The sequence below is a fragment of the Ochotona princeps genome, chromosome 2 (genome assembly GCF_030435755.1).
Source record: "Ochotona princeps isolate mOchPri1 chromosome 2, mOchPri1.hap1, whole genome shotgun sequence".
NCBI lineage: Eukaryota > Metazoa > Chordata > Mammalia > Lagomorpha > Ochotonidae > Ochotona > Ochotona princeps.
In genome coordinates, this window is record NC_080833.1 from 35254766 (window position 1) to 35272808 (window position 18043).

Here is an 18043-nt window from a genome sequence, read left to right on the forward strand (position 1 = left end):
GATTCCAAACAAGGACTCCCATCCTCAAAAATCACCAGCCACACCATCCCAGAATGCCAGGCCAGCCTCTCCAACCCCTCCAGTAGGGCTGTCCTTAAGTCCCTGGTCAGGTCACTGGAATGTTATAACAACACTTGACATATTTCTCTAGCTCTTCTGGGATTGAGCAATTTCCCTGTGTACTTCCTGTGCCAAGCACTGAGTCCAATCAGATCTTAAGAGCCCCCAAAAAATCACATTTGGAATGAATTCAACCATTTTATTCAACTTTGTCATGTGCAAGACCTTCTTCGGAAGGCATGTCTCAAAGGCCCACAGGGGCAGGGCTGGGGCAGGGACGTGCATAGCCCTGGAATAGGTGCAAAGTTAGGCTTCGAGTTGGGCACAGGAAAGCTGTTGGTATCAGGGAGGACATAACTGGCCTTAATCTGTGCAAAACCACAGCAGATGGGGAGGTAATGTGGGGGTGAATCCGGTGGTGGGATGGGTGTCAGGATGAGTGGATGTGGGTTTTTGAGTGAGGAAGGTGGTGGCACGCTGTCAATGAGACTGGGTTTGGAGGCAGGGCAGAGCTCCCGCCTTGGTTATGGAAGAAGAGGAAAACTTGGTAGTGACACAGGGGATGCTCAGCTGTTCTACTCTTGAGCAGGTCATCAGGGGGATGACCATTGCTCCCTATTGACCCCTGGCCCCTTGCCATGGAGGGACAGACATTGCCTCCCAAAGTTTAGAGTCAGGGCTGAAGCCAGGAAGAAAGGAGAGAAAAAGACTGAACCAAAAATGGAAGCCAAATGCACAGGGTGGGGGGCCGGGCACCCCCGTTCAAGTAGCTCAGGCCTGGCAGCTGTGCTGGGCTTGTCTGGAAGGTCCCTCTGGCGACAGCTGAACGCCTTGGGGAACAAGTCCCAGTACGAGTAGGGCTTGTGGGTCTGCGGGGCTGCGCCATGGTGCCAACTCCAACCACATGGAGGAGTGCGGCGCCAGGGGCTTTCTGAAGGTGTCTGCTCATGCCGGGCCACCGCCGCTCACTGGTGCAGGGCGGGGTGTTCGTCCTGGGTGAGGCCAGCCGGGACCAAGCAGGCGCAGTGCTGCCTGCCCATGGCTGCCCCCTGGCAGCGCCTCACTCTTCCCAGGGGCTCATGTCGGTGTCGATGGCCACACAGTTGTAGGCGGCGTAGCGCAGCTTCTCCTCACACACCTTGGCACTGTGGGGATGAGGTCTTGCTCAGGCCCCTCTGTTACTCCTCAGGAGAACCGGACTCTGGTCCGTGTCAGAAGTTCTCCACCCCACAAGGACAACACCCCTTAACACCCCAGGCTTGTACGCAGGCAAACCTACCTGACATAGTGCGGCAGGAAGAGGGTGCTGGAGCAGGTGGAAGACTCCGGCAGCGCGTCTGTGGTCTCATAGCTGGTGGAGGGCAGGGAGGGGAGGAGGAGGGAACACAGAGCAGGCCGGTTTAGCCGTGTGTACAGAACGCTGGCCGCAGCACCTGCAGACCCCCGCCTCAGCACTCACCCCAGTTTGTCCGGGTAGATGTAGATTCTTGCGGGGAGGCGGCTGCGGCCCGTGACAAAGCGCAGGAAGCGGCTTCGGTCCTCTGGGCAGCGGAGTGGGAACTTAGCACCCGCGCTGAGGGCCGGGCCGCAGGCCCCCTCCCTGCCCCCGAGTGGGGGCCAACCCCAGCGGGCACCCCACCCTCCTTCACTGACCGTTGGTGAAGTTGTTCAGTGCTTCCCAGAAATACTGCACCCGCGTGTCGGAGGGTTCGAAGTCCTCAAACCGGGCTACAGGGGACAAAGCCAGCTTTCACTCTTAGGTCCCGGACTGCCCGGTCCGAAAGCCCCGCCTCGCTCCCTGGGCCTGCCCTGTTCCCACGCGCCTTGCTGCGTGAAACTCACTGAGCTTGCGCAGAGCATCCACAGTGACCTCGGGGTCCCCGCACACCTTCTTCTCCAACTCTTGCCAGGTCAGCAAGTCCAACACAGCCTGCGGCACCACCTTCAGCAGACCTGCCTGCATGGCTGCCACCTGGGGTGCGGAGGAGGTAGGTGGGCAGGGGGTAGGTTTCAATGCATGCCTGAGGCAAAGGGCACAACCCTCAGCTTATCCTGTGGGGCATCTCTGGAACTCCTTCCTCCCCCTCAGGAACATCAAGCACAGAATGATGGGGTCCAGGGTTCCTAGAACAGGTTCTCACAGTCCAGGTTGGGTACTGGCTTCTAAGGGCCAGGTGCTTAGGAAGGCCCACAGCATTCTGGAACCCCCCAGTGCTGGCACGCTACCTGCTCCTTGCTTTCCTCCAGGCGTGCCTTCTGCACCAGCTGGATGAACCGAGAGCGATCTTCATAGCCCACCACGATGCCTGCGCCCCCCGGCACCAGCTCCACCACCTGCTGGTCACTCAGCACAGTGGTGAATGTCAGCTCCTTTCCAAACTTGAACTCAAATGTCTCCTTGTCCATTCCCTCCATCACTTCGAGGAGCTTCACCTGGGGTTGCACAAAGAGAGGCTGGAGGTCAGCTTGTGCTGGGGAGTTGCTCCTTGTCTGTCTTCAGGCCTCTCCCAGGGGAGGAGCTGCAAGCCAGGCGTGGTGGCCTTGCGCGGGCAGTGGGATGTGTGTGCTGTACAAGGGCTGTGAAAGCCTTGGGGATCAGGGGAGGTGCTGGGGGGCGGGAAACAGCATTTCAGCTGAAGCCTAGATAGTGACAGCTGGGAGACAGCAGAGAACATCCTGGAGAGTCAGAGTGAGAGGGGACTCCGCTCGGCTGGAGCCTGAATGTGGACTGAGTGGCTCCAAACACAGGGCCATGCGTGGAGGCCTTCATGGAGCCCTGGGCCCTCTGTGAAGGGTTTAAGTCAGGCCACGGACGTATATGGAGATTGGATGGGAGGGGCAGAGCCGGGGGTGCTGGCTTCTGTAGTAAGTGGCCAGGTTAGACATGGGGCCTGCACCAGGCAGTCAGCAGTGAAAGGGGAGAATGGAACGATTGGGAGGGGGACTTGATGCAGTGTGAGGGGTGAGGGAGAAAGAGGAGTGAACGGTGACCCTGAGCTTGGTGTTCAGAGGGGGCAGTGCCATTCTGAGCCAGGAAGCCCTGTGGGGGTGGTGGCAGCCTGGGAGCAGAGGAAGAGTGTGCTGAGGCGCAGGTGCCACCATGGGACAAACGTCCAGGGTGCAGGTGCACCTGGGGCCCTTAGGAGTCACAAGAAGTACCCTGGGGAGTAGGAGGGATTGGAGAGTGAGTAGGAGGGATTGGAGAAGAAGCATGCACATGGCAAGAGTGTAGGACAGCCAAGGATGGGCCCAGGCTTGCTCACCAGTACGGAGTCCACAGCTGGAAAGTCCTTGCTCCAGCTCACCTCCTCCCCGGAGAGCTGCTTCCACACGAAGCCAGGCAGGGCCAGGACCTGTGTGACAGATGCCCATACCCGCCTTCTCATCATGTGCTGCCCCTGGCTGCAGACCCCTTTCTCCAGGTAAGGCTGTGGGGTTACTCACCAGAAACTCCTTCCCCCGCAGGGCGGCCCCCATCAGCTGTCCGATCCACTCATATTTAGCAAAATCTCGACAGGAGGGGTTGGGCACATACATGTCCCGGGCCTCGCCGGTGCCGTTGCCCTGGCCAGAGATAGCTGTGAGCACGGTGGGACAGACCCCACCTTCCTGCACTACCACCCTCTAGGGGTTTCCTGAATGACTCTCTCCCGCTTCTCCTCCAACGTCCAGGGGCTCCTCCTCTCCTTGTCTGCCTGGAGGCTCCCCAGGCAGCCCCATCTTTTCTCTGTCCACTGTGCTTGCTTGGGCTCAGGGATCTGCAGGGGTAACTACCTGGTTGGCCGTGCGCACAAAGAAGGGCAGAGGTACGGGGGTGTCGGCTGAGCTGGGGCACAGCTCTTCTGACATATCCGCTAAGCTGTCCCGGAAGCCGCCACCTGAAATGAGATGCTCTCAGTAGGCACTCAGAGCCCAGCCTGGTGGCTCATGGACCCCCTGGTATGCGCGAAACCTGGCACTGGAGAGTTTCTGATGGAGGACCCTGGACAACTCCTCTGGCAGGACACAGTCCCTGCAGGTAAGCGCAAGAAGCACAATAGGAAACAGACCAGAACAGGCTATGGAAATTATCCCACTGGCATACACATGGAATGGATTGGGGGCAGACCGAGCTAAACCTGTTCACATCATCCGCTGGTGAGTCCGAGCACAGAACAGAGTGTGGGTCGAGCCAGGTTCGGTTGCGACACGTACTAGTACACAATAAGGAATGCCAAGGTGAGACGAGCCGTACCAGATGTGGTTGCAGCGCCCAAACAGCACATGTGATAATCAGGGGGAGGAGGCAAAGCTGACAGGGTAATGTGGGCTCCCCTGCTGGACAACTACTTCCATTGGAAAGCGTGATTCGGGATGGGGGCAGATCAGACTAGGCAGGGCTATAACACCTGTGCGCCTCACGTGAGCTAGATAATGGAAGGGCCACGGTGGGCTGACTGTTCCGACTGGTGCAAGCAAAAACTAGAGTGGGTGAGAGTTGGTTGGGCTAGCCACTGCACTAGCTGGCAGAGGCTGACACTTGGAGCTAATTCTGTCAAGTCAAATGCCAGAACTACCTGGAGAGTGCATAATCTGGGAGTGGGTGTGGCCTAGAAGGGAAATAGTGGGCACCTCCTTCGGGGCTACCACTCTCATTGGACAGCATGAACACCAGGACAGGGGCGGGGTGGCTGTACAGAAGGGCACCTGCCAGTAGGTGTGTGGGCTGGAGAGTAGGTTGGTTGGGTTGAGCTGGGCTTCAATGCCCATCGACACATGCGAGAGCTAAACAGGATGTGGGACAGACTAGACAAGCCTGTGGTGCGTACTGGCAAGCATGGGAACCAGGGTAGGGGGCAGAACTGGTGGGGGTTATGGGGAGTCGCCCCACCTAGGCTGCAGCTCCAACTGGTTTGCGTGAGGACCGAGTATGAAGTGGGCAGGATCGAACTGGACTACAACACCCATTGGTTCACGAGGAAGACAGGGCTGGAAACAGAACGGACCCAGCAATCCCAACGACCAGCATGAGCATAAGCTGATTGGTGTGACGGATGGTGTCGTACTCTATACTAGCAAACTCGCGCAAGAATCAGGCCTGGGATCATCTCAGATGAAGTTTCTTTGGAGATCCCTCCAACTGAACTACTGATCTCAGAACCCCAGCCATGAAGAGACTGTTAGCCAGTGGATTCTGAATAGGTTTCATTGCGATTGGAACTGAGAGATTGGCAGCAATCCAGAACTGATCAACTATCAAAACTGTATGAGCAGGACCCTCAGAGCGCGCATCCCGTTGGGGATCTGGGATGGGTGGGAGGTTAGGTGGGGCTTTTCCCTTTGTTTTTTTCCCTGACCCCAGATACAGGGTAAAATGATATTGATGTGGAAACAATGGTATTACCCACTTTCACCCTGTAGCCCTTGACACTTTGTTCCCTAATCAACTAAGTAAGATTATTAAAAAATAATTAAAAAAAAAAGCCCAGCCCGGGTCTCCCTTAGTTGGTGGCTTTAAAACCTCTAACCCTGAACAGGGCAATGAGTGGGACCCTTGGCCTACCCCTCAGGGCCTCACCTTGGTCAATGATGCCTTCGGCGATGAATTTACACTCCCACCACTGGTCATACCGCATGGGCCACCTGGAAGGGGAGTGGGATGTGTCTATCAGGCAGGTCAAGGGTCAGGCAGCCAGGCAAAGAGCCACAGAGTGGAAACGTTGAGGGGTGCCAGGAGCAGGGTGTGGGTGGTCGTGTGGTCGTGTGTTCCTGTGTGCCCTCAGGCCCTACCTGTAGTCCAGGGGTTTTTCATACTTGTCGGAGGGCTTGAGGCCTTCATACACCTGGGGTAAGGGCATAGGAAGGGAGCTGGAGCAATGCCTGTGTCAAGACCTCGTCAGGTCTCTTCCGGTCCAGTCCCCCTCGCCCCAGGCCCCTTAACTGCCCCTGGGTCACTCAGACCCAGGGTGGTCCAGACCTGGGTGAAGACTGCGTTCTTGCACGCAGGGTCCCGAGAGGGGCAAGCCCGGTGCTCCATGGCGAGGCGCCGGTTGATGTAGAGGCGCGGCATGAAGCTGGGCTTGCTGCTCTCTGAGTCGCGCAGGCATTGGGCCACAAGGCCAGGCCGCTGCCGGGACAGCAGCAGGAACTGCTTCACTTGCTGTGGAGGAGGGAGGGCAGAGAGGGCTCTAGGCTCAGCCAGCCTCTGGCCAGGCCCTGGAAACCTCCCTGCAGGCCTGGACCTGAGCGCACCATTCTAGTCCCAGCTGGGCCCATCTGTCCCATCCTTGTCTCCAGGTCCTTCCTCAGTCCAGCCACCAGGGGGAGCCCTTGTGAAATAACAACTCTGACCTGGTCACTCTCTGACAGCCTTTTCTTGGGGTTCTGCTAGTCTGGGATACAGCTCTTGTTTTACAACCTGGGCCTCAGCTACAGAGTCTGCTTCCGGGCCACCATCTCAGCCTCGCCTCTGGTCCTTCTGCCACTGACGAGTCCCCATCACTCATCATCCCTAGCAGTGGTGACTCCTGACACAGCCTGCTTTGTCATTCTGCCACTTCCTCTTCCTCAGCCCTTGTGTACCCCACAGTCTCAGCTGGGGAACAGCTCCCCAGACACCAGGCTTTGGCCATTTGTATTCGGCAAAGGGTTGGTCTTAGTGTAGGTTCTGGGGCTCTCTGGTGAAGTATAAACAACTACATGTGTGCCAGGTGGGAGCCTGACAGTCCAGCCCAGTGCAGCCAGCCCAGCCCAGGGTGTGAGCCAGGCTCACCTTGATCTCGCTGAAGGTGCCCAGGGTGTGGTCCCAGGCAGGTACCAAGTGGTGCAGGACGCTGTCGAGGATCTTGATGAACCTGCCATGGGGGTACAGACACCTGAGGCTCAAGAGCTTGTTGTGGCTGTGAAGACTCCCAGCTTCCCAGCACCCAGGGACGGGGGCAGGGCCCTGGCTGTTCTGACCCCTAGTGCAGAGCACCGTGGGACTGGGGGACCTCCTCCACGCACACAGGAGGCCAGGGGGGCGTGGTGGGGGTGGGGACGGAGGCAGGCCCAGGAGCACAGCCACCTCTGCAGGAGGACAGCTCTGCGGTACAGTACTTCCGGGTCAGTGCCTTCAAGGCGCGGATATCGCACCAGACTGGCTGGCTGGAACAGGTCTGCATTCAGCCCCAGTTCCCGTTGCCTGGACGACTTGATCTTGACCCCTCGGAGCCGAACATCAATCCCGTCATCTAGCAGGGGGAGAGCGGTCAGAGAGGTCACTGATGGCATCTGCCGCCTCCTTGGCCTCCAGACCCGGGACTAAGGCTCCTGGATGCTCAGCATTGGGACCCCTTTCCCCCTAGAAATTTGGGAGCCTTGCGACCCCTCCTCAGCACCTGACCCTGATGCCCATGTCCTTGCTGGGTCCTTTGCCCACCACTCCAATACTGAGCACTTGAGGGTCCCACCTCACTTCCTCTTTTAGATGGGCCCAACTACCTGTGTGGCTTTAGGGCAGGCTACGGTTGGCACCCCCCTCTTGGCTCAGGTCCCAGAGGTCACGGTCTAGGGCTGGCACAGCCCTTGCCCAGCTCTAGGCCCAGCCCCTCCTCTCCAGACTGTCCACTGACCCCCACTACACACCGGGCTCCCTTCCCATCCTTAGAGTCTTAGGCCCCCACCTCGGCACTCCACGATGCGGATCTCAATTATTGGGAGGTGGACGGTCATGTCCTCCAGGACACAGACATCCCCGATCAAGGTCCTGGGGAGATGGACGTGAGGCACTTCAGACCGCCTGCCTTAGGCCTTCACGGACCTCTGGGGTCCCTCCCTGCTCCTCCCCCGCACCTCCACTTTAGCTTTCAGGCTCAGCCAGGCCCAGGACCGTGCCCTGCCTCTCCCAACCCAGGCTGGCCTGCTCACTCGTCAATGCTCACGTCACTCAGCTTCTTCAGGTTGTCTCCTTCGCCCCCGTAGACCACCACCCGCTTGGGCATGAAGTTATCATCTGTGGTGTCCACCGTGAGGAGCAGCTTCCTGGGTGAGTCAGAGCAGGCACCTGCTGCTGACACCTCCCAGGGCCTGCAGCTCCTTCCCGCCCCGGCCTCACTCGGAGCCTGCCTACTTGACAATGGTGCCCTTCTTCATGGTCAGCCGTACCCAGTGCTGGCACTGGGACCCATCGCTTTCCCAGTAGGTGTCTGCGTTGCTGTCTGTCAGGCAGGACACGTTGAACTCCTCCTGGTTCGGGACACAGAAGTGGAGTCAGTGGGCAGGCCTGAGTGTGTATATGCTTCAGGACAGACAGCACAGGACACAAAGCATGCTGGATTCAGGGGACCGCTAGGAGCAGGGGGCCTGTGGGTTGCCTACAGGACTCCCGAGATGGAGAGAACTGTCCTAAGCCTGCGGCCTGACAGGATTCTGGTTTGACTCTAGCCCGACCCTAAGGTTCTGGAGCCGGCCTTGTGCTGTGGCCACCTCTCGCCAGGGAAGAGTGCCAGCACCCACCGTGTAGGAGGAAACGTCTATGCTCTCCACATACTGCTTCACACTCCCCAGGTTCTCGTCCTCCTTGCCCAGGTGGTCATACAAGAAGTGGATCAGGTCCTCGTCACACTCATAGGTCCACGTCGGGGGCACGTAGCTGAGCAACCCGCAAGCCCCTGGTTAGTGTGCTGCCAGACCTGGAGCTCCTCCCTCCCCGACTCCAGGCCCCGCGCACTCACAGCAGCCTCTGGACGGCCTCCGTGTATGCCTCGGCCGGCTGGGGCCTGGACCCCAGGCGGTGCGAGTAGGTCAGGTCCACCACCTGCTCCCACCTGCGGGCACAGAGTTGGGGGGCGGGGCATGGGATGGGGCGGCATCAGCAATCGCCGGGCCACCACAAATCCACCTCCACAAGTCCTGCTCAGCCTCTCCCTGCGCTGGGCCGGGTCTCTGCCCCAATGCCCACCTCTCCTTGTCCACCCCAGCTTCTTTGGGGCCACTCCCACCCCGCTCCCCTGCAAACGCGGAAACCTGAGCACCGGCCGGTAGTCCACGCCAAAGAGCTGCTGCTGCCGCTGGAGGTGGTCCGGGGTGTCGATGGGCACAAGGCGGGCGCCGCCCTCGGCCGGCCTGCACACGAGCAGCCAGCCTGCGTCCAGTCCGCAGTCGCCCAGGTGCTCCGCCAGCTGCTCCTGCCACCGCGGGCCAGATTGGGGCCAGCCGTCAGGGACCTGCCCAGTCGGCCCGGGGCAAAGGGCACTGAACGCAGGATGCCAGCTCCAGAGGCGGCTGGGGAAGAGGACGGCAAGGGGGCTTTCCTGCCCCACCCCCGCCCGGGGGGGGGCGGTTCTGCGCACCTTGGTCAGCTTCACCCAGAGCCCGTGGCCGTTGCACAGCTCCTCGCCCGTGGTGCGCACGCAGGCGCCGCGCCGGAGCTCGATGCTCTCGCGGGCGGTGCGGAGGGTCCCGGAGGCAGGCCCCGCGGCCGGCCCCGCGGTTCCCACGCGCAGCCCCAGGCCCTCCGCCTCCCACACGGGCAGCAGCACCCGCGACGGCCCCGCCGGGTCCTTGTAGAGCTTGTACAGCACCTCCCGCGGCACGAAGGCCAGCGCCGCCGGCAGCGGCCTCCCGGCACGTAGGCTCCGTGCTGCCTCCGCCAGGAAGCGCACGCGGCCCAGCAGCTGCCGCGGGGACTCGAGCGCCGCGCCCGGGCCAGGCCCCGCCATGGCGAAGGGACACAGGGGAGCCGGGGCGGGGGACGAGCCCGTCGGCGAGCGGCCGGCGCGACCGCGGGCCACGCTTCCCACCACGCCCCGCTCCGCCCCCCGCCCGCCCTCACCGTATATTCTGGACTAAGCCCACCTCCGCATGGGCCTGGGCCATCAGACACCCGAGGAGGGTCCCTACAGATCATTGTTATCCGCTTCAATGTGATAGCAGCTGTCTGGCCTCTCATCAGGCTGTAATTTCTTAAAGGGGCTCGAGCAGGGTTCGACTCGTTTAACACCTGCTAGAGAAGTTGATTCTGAGGAGGAACAGCCTAGTTGCACCATCTGGATAAAATCGTTAAAATCATGTGGCGTGGACGTGAGAATAAGACTTGGGCCGAACCTTCAAGGTTCCCAGATAAGAACACGTTTTTCACTCCACTAAAGAGGTAGTTTGAGCGGAGTTTGAGCTTTTGGAAGTTTGTCAGTGCGTCGCTACAGCGACGTTTACGGCGAAGAATGTTAAGGGTCTTACAGGCGTTCGTCGGGGCAGCCCCAGAACTGTCACTGGGGCCGAATCACGTGGCGCCCAACATGGCGCCGCCCCTGGTGGACTCCAGGAAGGGGCGGAGCCTGGGCCGTCCGCAGGCTCTGTTAGGGTTCCTGGGGGCGTAGGCGCTGGCAGAGATAACACGCCATGGAGAGTAACGGGTCCGGGTGAGTTTTGCGTGCGGCTAGCGGGGCTTGTGATCTGAGTCTTCCGACTCTAGAGTTCTGTGCGCGTACTCTCCATTCCCTGGAAACTTCCCAACAAGGATTCGAGTAGTCGGAACCCTGCAGCCGTGCTGAGACTCTCATTCCCGGGATCTGCTTGTAGGCTTGTGGCATCCCCCCCACCCCCGGCAGCTCTTCAGGAGCCGTCCTAGGGCTTCCAGCTAGAATCCCTGTTCTGGTGTCGTCAATTCGGGTGCCTCTTTGGGTGTCCCCTCACCTAGGCCCTGGAACCTGCCCTCTGGCACCCCGGATCCTGACATTCGCATGTTTGAAGACCCTGCTTTCATCACAGTTCCCTCCGGCGGCTTTGCGGCTGGGAGCGGGGGCAACGTGTAGGAAGGAGGCCCCAGTGGGGGCCCCTCTGCAGTGCTGTGCAGCAGCTGATAGGCAGAGGGGAGCGGGGAGCCAGGGCTGGGGAAGCTGGCCTGGAGGTGGCAGATAGCGGACCCCGCCTTCAAAATGCACACCTTCCCCCAACTCCCAGCCCTGTATACTGACCTCTACCCCCATCTCCCCCTGATCGCCAGCCCCAAGGGTTTTCCGGAGCTGAAGAATGACACTTTCCTTCGAGCAGCCTGGGGAGAGGAAACGGACTACACTCCCGTGTGGTGCATGCGGCAGGCGGGCCGCTACCTACCAGGTGGGAGCCGGACTGGGACTGGACTAGACCACACTGGGGAGTTGGGATTTGGTAGAACAAATCTCTCAGGGCCTCAGTGTTGAACTCTGCTTGCCTTCTCCTGTCAACAGAGTTTAGGGAAACGCGGGCTGCCCAGGACTTTTTCAGCACCTGCCGCTCTCCTGAGGCTTGTTGTGAACTGACTCTGCAGGTGAGGGGTCCGCAAAATGAGGGAGGGACTGAAAGTGTCAGCGTGTCACCTAGCAACTCGCTTCCAATTCCCTACAGCCGCTGCGGCGCTTTCCTCTGGATGCTGCCATTATCTTCTCCGACATCCTTGTAGTACCCCAGGTACCCACGCAAGCCTGATCCTGGAATGGGTGGAAAAGGGAAACCCTCCTGTCAGTCCAGTTAAGGTTCCAGATGGGCTGTTATCCACATAAGCAGATAGAGTAATGCTGAGGCTGGCAGGGATGGGGCTGAATTGTATTCTCCTTTGCCTTTCCACCTGACACGGGCTGGACAGAACCTTGACTCTCAGGAGTTCCAGGTTGGGGACCCAGATGTATTTCCCCCCTCCAGGCACTGGGCATGGAAGTGACCATGGTACCTGGGAAAGGACCCAGTTTCCCAGAGCCATTAAGAGAAGAGCAAGACCTGGAGCGCCTACGGGATCCAGCAACAGTGGCCTCTGAGCTGGGCTATGTGTTCCAGGCCATCACCTTGACCCGGCAGCGGCTGGCTGGCCGTGTACCACTGATTGGCTTTGCTGGTGCCCCGGTGTGTGACATGACAGACTGGGGGGGGGGCACAGGGGTAATTGGCTCGCCCTGGCAGGTCTGAGGAGACCTGGGAAGGAAGTGTCCTAGCACCTGTGTGACCTCCTCTTTGTGTCCTTCTGCAGTGGACTCTGATGACGTACATGGTGGAGGGTGGCAGCTCAAGCACCATGTCTCAGGCCAAGCGCTGGCTCTACCAAAGGCCTCAGGTCAGCCACCGGCTGCTTCGCCTCCTCACTGATGCTCTGGTGCCTTATCTGGTAGGACAAGTGGCTGCTGGTGCCCAGGTGAGTGCCCAGGGAGAGAGACAAACAGGCTGGGGTTTGGTCAACAGGACCAGAGGCAAGTATCGTAAAGCTGAGAGGTCAGGGGTCTTCGTGCCAAGCGCAGAAACCGCATGGCCTCCAGTCACCTGGCTGGATCCCACTTCAGCAATGGCAGGAGAGCGCTAGTGCTGGGATCTCAAGAAGGCAAAACTTGTTGACTGGAGTTGGGTTTATAGGCTCAGACTGAATCAAGGATGAAAGTCACCTGGGAGGAAATTGAGGTTCATTCTCTATGTGGAGCTCAATGCATTTCCTATTTGTGTGCTACATATTTCTTCTCGCTGCCTTTGAACTGTAGGCACTGCAGCTCTTTGAGTCCCATGCAGGGCATCTTGGCCCACAGCTCTTCAATGAGTTTGCGTTGCCCTATATCCGCGATGTGGCCAAGCGAGTGAAGGCTGGACTACAGGAGGCAGGCCTTGCCCCAGTGCCCATGGTAGGGATAAGGGCTGGGTTGAGGGAAGGTGGGCCCCCTTGGGAAAGTCATGCATGGACCAGAGTGACCACCAGAGGGCAGCAGAAGTGCAGCTGAAAAAGGTCAGTGGGCATAGCAGGGCCCTCTGTATCCTCTTTTGCTCTAGATCATCTTTGCTAAGGATGGGCATTTTGCACTGGAGGAGCTGGCACAGGCTGGCTATGAGGTAATTGGGCTTGACTGGACGCTGACCCCCAAGAAAGCCCGGTGAGTGATGGAAGTGCACCCCTGAGGTGGAGGTGGAATGGGACAGCTACCTGAAGGGCAGTTAGGAGACTGTGACACTGGCTCTGCTTCTAGGGAGCGCGTGGGGAAGACGGTGACCTTGCAGGGCAACCTAGACCCCTGTGCCCTGTACGCATCCAAGGTAAGAACCATGGTTCCTCTATGTGTCTGTGTAGTCCATGGTGATATAGGATTGTGGGTATTATTATGTATGTATTTCTACCGTGGCTGTTCCCTCCTCTAAAAGCATAATCTAAGTCCTGGGGAGGCAAGCATTCTTCTTATTGTTGATCTGTGCTTGCTTTCTTTTTAAAGATTTAGTTATTTGCTTGAAAGGTAGAGTTGTAGAGAGGGAGATGAGAGATCTTCCATCTGTTGGTTTGTTCCCTAAAGGGCTGGAACAGGTCAGAGCTGGGCCAGCCTGAAGTCAGGGAGGCAGGAATCTCCTCTGGGTCTCCTTTGTGGACCGAAGGACCCCAGCACATGGGACATCCTCTACCATCCTCCCAGGCACATTAGTAGGGAGCTAGTTGGGAAGCGGAGCAGCCAGGACTTGAACTAGCACACATATGGGATGCCAGTGCTGTGCACAGTGGTTTAGCATGTTATATCCCAGCACTGACCCCAATTTGTGTTTTCTTAGTGCAGGCTCCTATCAGATATCCAATACATTTTGCTTGAATGAGTGGCCAAGTGGAAGCATGTCTGTGTATGTGTGTGTCACTTGTGTCTGGGGAGGGAAGGCTTGCTGGCTGCCTTGGTTAACAGTTCCCCATTGGTCCCCCAGGAAGAGATCGGGCAGCTGGTTCAGCAGATGCTGGATGGCTTTGGGCCCCAGCACTACATTGCCAACCTTGGCCATGGGCTTTATCCTGACATGGACCCAGAGCACGTGGGGGCCTTCGTGGACGCCGTGCACAGACACTCACGTCTACTTCGGCAGAATTAAGTACACAGTCTTGCCTTCAAGTACCACGTGCTGCTTCTGAATGACTGTTGTCAGAGAATAAAAGTCCAGAGTTGTGATTTTGTGAAACACGTCTGCCTTCACGTCCTTCTTAACCTGTGCTTCTTCCCTGAGCTTTTCCCTGCATCCCCTCCCGTAAGTCGTGGCGCCCAGATGTCAGTGAGTAAGTACTTGAGAGTGCTCACTACCATCATGGTGCAGACGGCCAAGCCCCAGAGCTACAGGGCACAGGAGTATAGCTTCCTGCTAGTTGGGCTGTGCAATTTGCAGAGAGAGGTAGACGCACTCAAAGGTGAAATGGACAGGAGTTTGTGTCTGCAAAGGAAGAGGAGCACAGACCAGAGGGAAGTACAGAAGTGTTCAGCACACTCAGGGAGGCCCGAGGCCCAAGATGAGCTCTTAAGTGAGTAGGGAGACACTGGAAGATGGAGTGACAGAAAGGCTCAGTGAGGTGCTTAGAACTGGAGCCTTAGGCTAGTCTCCGAGCAGAGTGGCTGGGAGGCCACAGAGCCCTTTGGTGCTCAGGGTTCCTTGGCATCGTCTTGGGAGCACTCCCTGGGGTTGGATCAGGATCTTAATGGCATCTGTTCCCATGACAAGGTTCCCATGAGCTCTGGGGAGGTATCTCATGTGCTAAGGTGTCCTTCAGGTGTGAGTCTGCACCTCCCTTTAGGCACAGCCAACTCCCCATCAGGCAAGCGCATCATGCTGAAGGGAGAGAAGGGCCTAATTTATTGAGAGAACACAATTTCTGCTTTTAGAAAAATGTGACCCATGATTTATTCATAGAAAAGCACTGTGAGTTCACACACTTGCTAAAAAAGGGCAATTGTGATACAGAAATGGGAGTGGCTTCTCTTTTTTTACCAACCCATTTGGGCTGAGATGTTGTAGGGGCCCTTGGCTGGACGGTAAGACTCCAGTAGCCACAAACAGCAAATACAACTTACTGGTCAGTTTGCAGTAAAAAAGGGTGACATAAATAGTTTGCCAAAGAAAGGAAAAAGCAGACCGGTCCTTAGTTCACACTCTAGCTATTCCACCCCTTCTCTATCAAGCCCCACCCCAACTCAGGAACTAAGACATGAAACAGTGAACACCAAGACTCATCCGAATACCCTAACTACCTCCTAAAACAACTCCAGGTCGAGCACGGGGGTCAGGAAGTAGCAGGAACATAACAGTGTGGCAGCTGGCCAGGGTCTGCACTCAAAGGCCGAGATTTAGTAAGGGAACGGCCAAACGAACACCAGTCCCAGCCTCCAGGTCAGTGACCAACAGGATCGTGATGAAAACAGACAAAAAGAAGCTTGAGGTAGAAAGGCAGGGGTTGAAAGCAAGTATGGGCTGAGAACTGTGGAGCTAAAGCCGCCGGTCTCAGGGCAGAGGGAGACTGGTGCTCAGAGGCCTGGTAGGCAAGAGAGAAAGGTGACCATAGGAGACACCGGCACGGGGAACAGATGGTTTTCTGGTACGAGAGACGGAGGAATGGAGGAGAGAGCTGGTACACATTTATGCAGATCCTCAAACAGAATCACAGAGACAAATCAACACATAGTAATATACTCAGCTACACAGATCCGTAGGTCCCGTGACAATGGGCACACACACAGGTACAGAGGTTGAAACACCTGCTCTTATGTATGCCCAGACACATATACATACACACTAACAATGCACAGACAAACATGAGTTAGACACAGATGGGCATTCTCACACATATATGTGAATGCCACACTGAAGCCCATGGTCTAGCACACACACACACGGACACAGAAGTAACAAATACACATCAAGATATATGTGCAGATACAGATTGGCATGCACAGATACATCCTCATACATGGACCCAGGTACTTAGCCATTCAGTCACACACAGAAATGAAACCAGATGCTCTCTAACACAGGTGACCAGAGTCGGTGGGTATTATGAGCCCAGCACCTTCCCAGGCCTCCGTCTTCTCCCTGCACTTGTTTCTTGGGATCAGCAGGTTCTGGAGAAGCTGTGTGAGGCGGGAGAGGGAGCTTCGGTATCTTCACTGCTCCATGAGGTGCAAGTGGAATCCAGTCCTGGCTTGTGCCCATCACCACTGGCTATAGGTGCCTCCCCTGCAGCCTGGGTTTCTGCATAGACTAGACTTGGGATTTACTCCAACTGACCGCTTTTCTCCCTGCCACCCTCACTCTCCCACTATCAACAGCACACACTCTACAAGGGAAACCTGAGAAATGGCTGTGAGTCTCCTCAGAAAGCAAGCCTCACCTCCTTCCCACAGCTACTTCGAGTGCCCATCCAATCATAAATAGTTACAACTTTACAATAGTTGGCAACACATATACTATAGTATATACAGGACTGTAAATGCTTCTGTTTCTCTGGTTAGGCAATCCCTGAGACGGAACAGTGTTCTGTGTTTGCCAAGGACGAGAGGGCCAGCGGCCAGGACACGCAGGTTCCAAGGGGCGTGAGGTGGCGTGTTGTGGGGGTGTCTGATGGATCTGCAGGGCCTGGCTCTTCCAGGAATGGTGGGCTGTGGTGAAAAGCTTCCCAAGGCAGGCAGACTGGCTAGAGCTGGACTCTGTCCATCCTCAGCCCTGTGCTCCTCCAGCCTCAGTCACAAGTGCTCAGAGTTCCCTCAGGGTAGACAGACAGTCCAGTGGCCATGGCCTGACTTGTTGGTAGCTGGAGCTCAGGCTGCCTGGCAGTGAGACACCTGCCTGCTCAGCCAAAGCGCTCACGCACCAGCAGCATCAGCTTCTTCTTGCCTTTGTAGATCTGTTTGAGGTTGTCGATGAACTGGGCAAACTGCAGGTGGCCATCTTGGGGCAGCAGGAAGGTCTCCCTGGCTTTGCTCAGAAATTCGATGAACTCTCCGTAGTGGCGGGGGCTGATGTGCGTCAGGCGTGAGTGGGTTGTATTGATGTAGGCGTTGATGGTGGCGTCCAGCAGCTGGCGCAGTGGAGCCTTGTCCGTGGACATGAGCTTTCCAGAGCTGCGGCGGCCGGGGATGCCAGCCAGACCCGGTGCAGTTACCGTGCAGCGCCGCAGGATGTCAGACAGGACCGTGGCACAGTGCACACTCTTCACCACCAACGGGATGAGGGCTGCCAGCTCGTTCTTGCCCAGAGAGTGGCTGAGGGCGCATGCCCAAAGCACGTCATTGATAGCTGGGTGGGTATCCTGGTTGTAGGCCAGGTTGAGATGGCTCATAGCCAGGGAGGCCAGCTTGAAGGCACGCAGCGGGTAGCCACGGAGCTCCATGTAGCGGGCGATGGTGAACAGCTGGGAATGGGTCATGCCGCCAGCAGCGGCATCGATGGCAATCTGGTAGGCTGCCTCAAAGGCGATGTGGTCCTTCTCACAGAGTGTGAGGGCTGACAGGGCACAGCTCTGTGGATCCTTCATAGCACACTGCAGGGCCAGCGTGCGAGCACAGCTGGCCAGCTCCTCCCGCTGAGGGTAGTCAAGACTGAGGCGCAGGATAGTGGTGTGGGAGACGGCTGTGGCTGCCACAATACTAGTAGCCTCGGTGGGGGTGAAAAGCGTGTACCAGCTCTGCAAGATGCTCACCAGGGCCCGCACACCTGTTGGGAAAAGCCTGGGCTCAGCTGTGGCTATCTGGGTCCTGATCCAGCTCCGCCCAGGTTATCGTTTGGGATCTGTGGAGACGTCCTCCCTCCTCCTTAGTAGCCTTGAGATGATCTAAGGCAAACCAGGGTAAGAGGAGCACCCCAGATGACCAGAACCTTTCCAGGCAGAGGGCCGAAAGTTTCTGCTATGCTCGTAGCCCCCATAAGGGGGCGCAACAGAGTCTGCGGGTAGCAGACCTCCCTAGTGGTTCTAGCTGAAGTGGGACCTTTCAGGGCAGGAGATGTTTGTGCTAGGGCTTTGGGTTCTGGGATGGTTTCTCAGAAGCATTGAGGGGCTGAGACCAAACCATTGGGCCCATTACTTCCCAAGGGAGCACTGGTGGAGATTCATCCCCTCAGACATGTCTGGTCGGAGGGTCAACGTGATGCTGACATCAGGCTGCAGTCCAAGCAGAGAGGGCAGGACCTAGACCTAGGCTGGCCGAACACAGGCCATATTCTCATACATGCATTCCCCACCTTCTCCTAAGATGTCAGGATTGGAACATGGGGGCTCTACTGATTC

At 57.6% G+C, this 18043-nt stretch overlaps 3 protein-coding genes across 4 annotated transcripts in view; 1 reads left to right on the forward strand and 2 right to left on the reverse strand.

Moving 5' to 3' along the window:
* Positions 1-264: 264 nt before the first annotated feature.
* On the reverse strand, positions 265-9826 carry HECTD3 (HECT domain E3 ubiquitin protein ligase 3). Of its 2 annotated transcripts, none has more exons than XM_058680354.1 (21): positions 9372-9826; positions 9046-9206; positions 8754-8846; positions 8536-8671; positions 8150-8265; positions 7948-8061; positions 7704-7786; positions 7106-7271; positions 6812-6893; positions 6017-6199; positions 5830-5882; positions 5618-5682; positions 3835-3938; positions 3505-3624; positions 3324-3413; positions 2287-2493; positions 1903-2032; positions 1714-1788; positions 1520-1601; positions 1340-1411; positions 265-1205 (listed from the first exon to the last, which is right to left on the reverse strand). In XM_058680354.1, exons 1-21 carry the CDS (start codon positions 9738-9740, stop codon positions 1121-1123), a joined length of 2586 nt encoding a protein of 861 aa, XP_058536337.1. In that variant the 5' UTR covers positions 9741-9826; the 3' UTR covers positions 265-1120. The 2 variants fall into 2 exon arrangements, with proteins under 2 accessions (XP_058536337.1, XP_058536342.1); XM_058680359.1 differs by having other exon boundaries at positions 1107-1235.
* A 468-nt stretch (positions 9827-10294) lies between these two features.
* UROD (uroporphyrinogen decarboxylase) lies at positions 10295-13958 on the forward strand. Its single transcript, XM_058680371.1, has 10 exons — positions 10295-10439; positions 11024-11136; positions 11247-11326; positions 11404-11466; positions 11698-11895; positions 12020-12181; positions 12519-12656; positions 12802-12902; positions 12996-13062; positions 13708-13958. Exons 1-10 carry the CDS (start codon positions 10420-10422, stop codon positions 13867-13869), a joined length of 1104 nt encoding a protein of 367 aa, XP_058536354.1. The 5' UTR covers positions 10295-10419; the 3' UTR covers positions 13870-13958.
* Positions 13959-14630: 672 nt separating this feature from the next.
* Positions 14631-18043, reverse strand: part of ZSWIM5 (zinc finger SWIM-type containing 5) — a 144950-nt gene continuing 141537 nt past the window's right edge. The window contains exon 14 of the mRNA XM_058680379.1: positions 14631-17472. Coding sequence (XP_058536362.1) covers positions 16610-17472 — 863 coding nt within the window. The 3' untranslated portion in view covers positions 14631-16609. The remainder of the gene's footprint in view (positions 17473-18043) is intronic.